Source organism: Brassica oleracea, chromosome C5 (genome assembly GCF_000695525.1).
Source record: "Brassica oleracea var. oleracea cultivar TO1000 chromosome C5, BOL, whole genome shotgun sequence".
In the NCBI taxonomy this organism is placed as follows: Eukaryota; Viridiplantae; Streptophyta; class Magnoliopsida; order Brassicales; family Brassicaceae; genus Brassica; species Brassica oleracea.
In genome coordinates, this window is record NC_027752.1 from 29,396,306 (window position 1) to 29,404,579 (window position 8,274).

General features: G+C 36.5%; 1 protein-coding gene across 1 annotated transcript; it reads left to right on the top strand.

Moving 5' to 3' along the window:
* The first annotated feature begins 1,772 nt into the window (after positions 1-1,772).
* On the top strand, positions 1,773-5,371 carry LOC106344125 (putative cellulose synthase-like protein D6). The gene is made up of 4 exons (XM_013783511.1): positions 1,773-1,981; positions 2,084-2,414; positions 2,563-3,391; positions 3,479-5,371. Exons 2-4 carry the CDS (start codon positions 2,101-2,103, stop codon positions 5,225-5,227), a joined length of 2,892 nt encoding a protein of 963 aa, XP_013638965.1. The 5' UTR covers positions 1,773-1,981; positions 2,084-2,100; the 3' UTR covers positions 5,228-5,371.
* The last annotated feature ends 2,903 nt before the right edge of the window (positions 5,372-8,274 follow it).

Below are 8,274 nucleotides of genomic sequence, written 5' to 3' on the forward strand. Positions count from 1 at the left end.
TAACAACATAAAAACTCCACCCTGAAGATACAACCAATTCCCAAACACCAAATGAAGCATAGACATGAATCATGGTAGAAATAATGTGAAAATTTTGTGAAAATTTTGTGAACAATCAATGGAATATAGAAGACGGCGAAGAAGGTTGCCAAGGTTTTTTTTGTCGCTTTTTTTTGTTCATTTTTCGTTTTTTTTAAATCGATTTTTTAAAAATATATAAAAGTAAATATTCTCAAATATTTTGTTTCCATATTTTTAGGAACTGATTTCTTATCCGTAGAATACAACTAATATGTAGAAATCAGTTTCTACAGTTTTTTAGAATTATAGTAATGTTTAGAATTTGATTTCTACATGTTTTAGATTTATAGTAAATCTGTAGAAGTCGGTTTCTACATGTTTTAGAATTAGATTAATGTGTAGATTTTGATTTCTAAGAATTTTAGAATGGTAGGTTAAGCGCGGAATGTGTATTCTACATATTTGTAGAATACTCCTATTTATGTAAATCACGTATTCTAAACATTGTAGATTCAATGAAAAAAATAGATTTCGTTTCTACTTCGTAGAATGTCATTTCTACTTTATTTAAATCATAATATGAAATTTATGATTTAAACATTTTTAGAACTGAAAAAATACCACTAAGTTCATATAGGTATTTTATCAAAAGTTACTATTTTTTCAATTTTTTTTGTTTGTAAAACTATTTATTAAATTTATTTTCAAAAATATTAAAAATGTCATTTTTACTTTTTTTAGAACATAATCTGAAATTTATAATTTTAACTTTTTTATAACTGGAAAATATACCATTAAGTTCATATAGGTATTTTAACAAATGTTACTATTTTTTCAAATTTTTTTTGTTTGTAAAACTATTTATTAAAATTATTTTCATAAATATTAAAGGGTATTATAAGAAAATATGACACAAAATATATATTAGTCTAAAGGGACATAGTTACTATTTTTTTTGCTCTAAAAAACAGTTTTCCCGTATTTCTATTGCCTGAGTCACCTAGTTGTGACAAATTCATAATCTAATGTAGAAAAAACTTATGATTGAATTCTGAAAATATCCACTATAGTTACTTGGGTTCAGAATCTTTTGTTATAAAAGAAAAAGTTAGGAAACATCAATTTATTACATTACTCATAATCTTTATATTCCATTAAAGTTCTTATTGTTATAAATGTCAAACAGACTAATCCTCATCTAAATAGCCTAATCCATAGCAGACTTGATTTTTTGATCCGTGCAGGCAGCTTTTATATATATATATATATGTCTAGATCTATTTTACTATTGGTACATTTTATCGCCCCTTTTGACATCTCTAGTTTTATGTACTAGGAATTGAGTATCTGCTAATACATGATAATATCTTTTTAATACTTACAATATAAAAATGATAGGCTTGTTATTTGATATCAATATTTGTGTGTTTACAAATTTTCCCCAGTTACCTTTGACCGTTTCCATGATTGGTCCTGATATTTCCCTTGTCTGAGTCACCTAGTTGTGGACGAGGTCATAATAAAATGTAGGAAAAACTTATGACTGACTTTGTTACAAAGAAAAAACTTATGACTAAATTCTGAAAATATCCCCATTACAAAGGCAATAACAACTGTCAACGCATTTTAATTAATGTCTTAAATACTAAGTTAATGTCTTAAATACTAAGTTCCAAAAATTAAAGATAATAATATATACGATTACGGAAACAAAATCTCTCCCACCATTTGTTGACCGTTCATGAAGATATCGTAGAAAACCTCAATCGCAAAAACCCTCAAGTACACACAACACTACATTAATACACCTTTCGAATTAAATTCTCCATTATATTTTCTCTGATAAGTTTCGTTTGTTCGTGCGAAAAAAAAGTTTCGTTTGCGTTTATGGTTAATGAAAAATTAGAGAAGAAAAAACATTTGCAAAATCTCGTCACTGATTCTGATTTCATCCAATAAGGTAACAGTTTCTTTTGGATTTAATTCCCAATAATCTTCAATACTAGACAAAATAAAAACAGGGTATTGATTCTTCTTGAATCTGAGAAACCTTTTGACTCAGATTCCGGAGTCTAAACAATGTTGGGTGAGACATCTAGCAAGAATCCAAGAATCAGCCACGTGTCCATTTCCACCGGAGATATCTGCAGCGAATTCGGAAGCAGCTCCGATTTCGCTAACTACACCGTCCATGTCCCTCCGACGCCGGATAACAATCCGGCTCCGCTTCACATCGCTCTCCAAGACATCGACACCGGTTCATCTTACAAAGACGACGACTTGGATCAAACCGAACTGAGAATCAGTGAAGAAGAAGATGCCTTGCTCTACAAGATATCTCAGCCCTTAACTCGTGTTGTCAAAATCTCTCCGATCATCATCGCTCTGTATCGGTATACTCTTATCTCTCTGTCTTTGAGATATTTCACTGTCGTGTCGGTTACAAACACTTTGAGATGCGATGTGTTGCGTCATAAAAAGCGTGATATTTCTTAAGATTTTCTGACAATGTTTTTTTTTTTTTTTGTTTTGTCTTTTCAGGATTTTAATATTTGTCCGAATCGTATCACTATGTCTGTTTCTATTTTGGAGAGTCAATAACGCAAATGAGAAAGCAATCTGGCTATGGGGTCTCTCTGTAATCTGCGAAATCTGGTTTGCTTTCTCTTGGTTAATCGACCAAATCCCTAGGCTGTATCCGGTTAACCACGCAACCGATACCGAAGCCTTGAAGGCGAGATTCGAATCACCAAACCCGAACAACCCGACCGGGAAATCGGATCTTCCTGGAATCGATGTGTTTGTTTCAACTGCTGATGCAGAGAAGGAGCCACCGTTGGTTACAGCCAACACAATCCTTTCGATATTATCCGTCGATTATCCTATTGAGAAGCTTTCTTGCTATCTCTCCGACGATGGAGGCTCGCTTCTAACGTTTGAAGCAATGGCTGAAGCAGCTAGCTTTGCGAAAATATGGGTACCTTTTTGCAGGAAACATAAGGTCGAGCCGCGGAATCCGGAAAGTTACTTCGGTTTGAAGAAAGATCCTTACAAGGGTAAGGTGAGGCATGATTTTGTTAGAGAGCGAAGGTATGTGAAAAGGGGTTACGAGGAGTTTAAGGTTCGGGTTAACGCATTGTCTCATTCGATTAGAAGGAGATCTGATGCGTTTAATAGCAAAGAAGAGATCAAAGCCTTGGAGAAATGGAAGAACTGGAAAGTGAAAGTTGAGGAAGACCAAGTCAAGGAACCAAGGCCTGCTATAGTAGCTCCTAAAGCTACTTGGATGAGTGACGGCACGCATTGGCCGGGTACTTGGACTGTTCCTTGTCAGAACCATTCGAGAGGTGACCATGCTAGTATTATACAGGTAAAGAAATCACATGGTTTGAATCTCTAACTTGGTTCGTGTTTTGATTTGGAGATTAATTATGTTTATTTATTTATTTATTTGCAGGTGTTGCTTAATCCTCCTGAAGATGAACCGCTTAATGAGAGAGGCGGTGAGGAGTGCGCACTGGATTTCGAAGGAGTAGACACTCGTTTACCGATGTTTGTGTACGTGAGCCGCCAGAAACGGCCTGGTTATGATCATAACAAGAAGGCAGGAGCTATGAACGCTTTGGTCCGAGCCTCAGCTATAATGTCTAATGGACCGTTCATATTGAACTTAGACTGTGACCACTACGTCTACAACTCTATAGCCTTTAGAGATGGGATCTGTTTCATGATGGACGAAGATGGCGACCGCGTCTGCTATGTTCAGTTTCCGCAGAGGTTCGAAGGCATAGATCCCTCTGACCGCTATGCTAACAAAAACACTGTTTTCTTCGACATTAACCTGAGGGCTCTCGATGGGATTCAAGGTCCGATGTATGTCGGGACAGGGTGTTTGTTCCGAAGAACAGCGCTTTACGGTTTCGACCCGCCTGATCTTCCTGTGGAGACAGAACCGTCTGGATGCTGTTGCTGCTGTTTCCCACGGGAAAAGAAACGCAGTCCCGCAACCGTAGCTTCTCAACCAGCGTACTACGTAGACGTTGAGGAGGAAGATCAGTTTGATGTCAATCTGATTAGGAAGCATTTCGGTAGCTCGAGTATGCTAGTGAGTTCCGTAAAGGTCGCGGAGTTCCAAGGTAAGCCATTAGCCATGGGACATTCCAGCATACGTGGACGCCCTCCTGGCTCCTTGACATGCGGCCGCGAGCCACTGGACGCCGCGGCCGTGAGCGAGGCGGTTAACGTTATCTCATGCTGGTACGAGGACAAGACTGAATGGGGAATCAGCGTCGGGTGGGTCTACGGATCGGTTACCGAAGACGTGGTGACAGGTTTTAGAATGCATGAGAAAGGATGGAGATCCTTCTACTGCGTAACTGAACCAGACGCGTTCCGTGGATCCGCGCCGATAAACTTAACCGATCGGCTCCACCAGGTTCTCCGTTGGGCTACAGGATCAGTTGAGATCTTCTTCTCCAGAAACAACGCTGTTTTAGCTGGTAGGAAACTCAAGTTCCTCCAGAGAATCTCCTACCTCAACGTCGGAATCTACCCGTTCACCAGCGTTTTCATCTTAACCTACTGCTTCCTCCCTCCGTTATCTCTCTTCTCCGGCCAGTTCGTGGTTGATAGCCTTGCGCCAACGTTCCTTGTTTACCTTCTGACGATCTCTTTGTCTCTATGTGGGTTAGCTGTTCTTGAAGTCAAGTGGTCAGGGATCTCGTTAGAAGAATGGTGGAGAAACGAGCAGTTCTGGTTAATCGGTGGCACCAGCGCTCATTTAGTCGCTGTTCTTCAAGGTATCCTCAAAGTCATCGCCGGAATCGAAATCTCTTTCACGTTGACTTCGAAATCTTCTGGAGATGACGAAGACGACGAGTTCGCTGATCTCTATCTGTTTAAATGGACGTCTTTGATGATCCTCCCGTTAACGATCATAATCTTGAACATCGTGGCGATTCTTTTCGCGTTTTGTCGGACCGTTTTCAGTGATAATCCACAGTGGAGCAATCTCGTTGGTGGGACTTTCTTCGCCGCTTGGGTTTTGGTTCATATGTATCCGTTTGCCAAAGGATTGATGGGAAGAAGAGGAAGAACTCCGACAATTGTTTATGTTTGGTCGGGACTTATCGCTATTTGCATCTCTCTTCTCTACGTTACCATTAAGAACTCGGAGCTTAACGGAGGATCATTTCAGTTGACTTAAAAGATTATTTTTCTTATGGATGTTTTTGATTATTTTCTTGACTCTCTATGACGTTGATCTCGTTAATCTTTTTCGTTTTATTTGGCTCCCTTGCTTACTATTGATATTTTACTACTGCCTTGTTATGCATGTGATCACATAAAGATTACCTTTATCACCTCAATCACGTGAACTATGTGTTTTTGTGGATGGCAAGAAGTTTCTCTATGGGTCTGACTGTATAGACATTTTAGAGTAAAATTATTATAGAGTAAAATGTGACAGTTACTCCGCTTTACTTTACGCTATCTCTTGCCAATCAGGTGAAAAATACAAAGAAAAAGTTTACTCTCATTTACGCTCAAAGTGTAAATTTTATTTTGTCTTTTCTGATTTCACAGTTATATTTTCCCTCTTCTTTATTGTGGAGGAATTGAAATTAACATAAAGTATTATAAATATTATATTTTTCTCTCTCTTTTACTCTAACTTTTTATCCCAACTTCGCTCTCATTTACTCCATATCACTCTGTTTTATTTACTCTAACATTTCTCCAATCACACTCTATGTTTTGCCATTTTTTTGGAAGAATGTGTATGTGCTTAGTGTTATACTATACTATGTAGGAGAGTTTGGTAAAAAGAGGGGAAAATCCTAAAAACATCTCCACTCGTAGTATTTTAAAAAAGTTCTCGATAAAATTATAATAAAATATTAATTATAATTTTATTGTATCAAAAAATTTAAACAAATACAAAATAATTATACCCGTAAATAATTTTTTTGGTGACTCATTCCAATGTCATAGATATATTTTCTGAATATATAAGGCCTCCAATTGCATCTAAATATGATGCTTTGGGACCAAGTATCTCTTCATTTTCTTCAGGTGGTCGAAATGGATCATTTTTTGACATTAATTGATCTAATGACCATCAGAGTGCTAAGAACAGTTGGTTTATCCATGGTAAAGCGTTTCAACACTCTATTACTATATGTGGATTGATGCATAAATATATCCTTTTCAGAATGCTCAATTTGGAGGCTAAAACAATACTTTATCTTTCCAAGATCTTTCATCTCAAATTCTCATTTCAAATAGTCTGATGCTTTTTTTATTTCCTTTTTACTTCCAATAATATTAAAATCATCAACATATACCGCATTATCACAAATTCGGTTGTTGTTTTCTTCATGAAAACACATGGGTATATATGATCATTTATGTATCCTTCTGGAGTTAAATGTTCAGTGAGACAATTATAACATAGACGTCCAGATTATTTTAGCCCATATAATGAGCTTTTTAATTTTGTAGCACATAAATCTTTAGGTTTGGAACTTAATGATTGGCATTTTAAATCCATATGAAATTCTCATATAGATATCAATATCTAATGATCCATATAAATATACTGTAGTGACATCCATGAGACGCATTTCGAAATTTTTATCAGCTGCTAAACTCATCAAAAATATACATTTGATTGCATCTATAACACATGAATATGTTTTTTTTCATAAACATAAACATATTCTATTTATTTAGATTCCTGGTTCTAACTTGTGAAACATTGGGAACTCGTTATGTCTAGGATTAGTTCGATAGAGCCTCCGAGCAGTGTCGATGGGAATAGAGATGATAGAGTCCGATAAGGCTAAGTCTGGGGAAAAAGGCCATTAACTTACCCAAAATATGATGATATGTTCAGTTTGTACCCGACTTATACGGCGGTGGAAAAACAGACCCCATCTTTTATAAAATTCAAATTTCATGCATAATCTATTCATTTTGTGCAAAAATCTAGTGTTTCCATTAAGTTTAAAACATCCATTATGGTAACTTGATTTTTTATTTGTTTTAGTCGATTATACTATACCGATGTTGTTTTAGTACTTACATAAAAAATAATTTGCACTTGTGGAGAATCAACCCAGGACCATACACATTCAGAATATAACTCAACCACTGTGTTATGACGTAATTTAACAATTGTGTTAATAATAACAATAATAATAATAATAAACATTATAATGAGCCAGTTTCAAGGCTCCTCAGCGCGCCACGTCATCATTTTGTGGACCCCACCTTTAAAATAAGTGAAAAAATGTAAAGCTCATGGTCTGAACCCGGGTTATTAACATATAAACACAAACATTTATACCACTAGACTAAATGATACTTTGTACATTGATGGCCGAAACTAATATATATTTATGAAGGTCGGTTTAATCATGTCCCACAAATAAATAAAATGATTTACAAATCACGTTCTCTATTATTTGCTGATTGATTTGTGGGCTTATTTTTTAAACTCACTAGCCCATCTATTACATCAGCTTATACATTTGATTAAAGCCTAAGCCTATCTTAATAAACCATAAAACTGGCCCTAAAAAGCCTACAAGTCGTCAGCTCTTCGTCTTCGACTGAGACCTATGGTTTTCTCAACTTCTCCAATCAAATCCATGGAACTCTTAGTCTCCCTCTATCTCTTCATCTCCTCATCTTTACGCACACCATAAAAAACACTAGCGTCTCATAACTGATACGAACGGCTTCGCTATATATAGGTCATGCTAGATCCAGGAGTCCAACCTCTCATAGCACTGTTTTTTTTTCAATTGTTGAGCATGTCTGTCTCTGATGCTATTGCCGTCCTCCCCACCACCTTCAACGCTCTCCGCCTTTGTCGGTCTTCTCAAGTTTGTTGTTGGCTATCTCCTCAGCTACTGGGATCCCCATAACATCAATAAAAATGGTGAATTTATGGGAATCACCCTCCTTTTGCTAGAAGAAAAGGTACCGTCATCTTCACTCTAACATGAATGATTTCTTCCTTCCATATTTCATAAAAACTAAAACTATTGGTCTACGTATTTAACTCTTCTTACCGACAATCTTTACGGATGGCAGCGATCGTAGATGATAGGTTTGAAGTTGGAAGATGGACAGAGGTTCGATCATCTCCAGGCTCTTGCAAACACAAACTTAGAACCCCCGATATAGTTTTATATATCACAGTCAAATTTCTCCAACGCCGTACATTCATATTAGCTACTGATT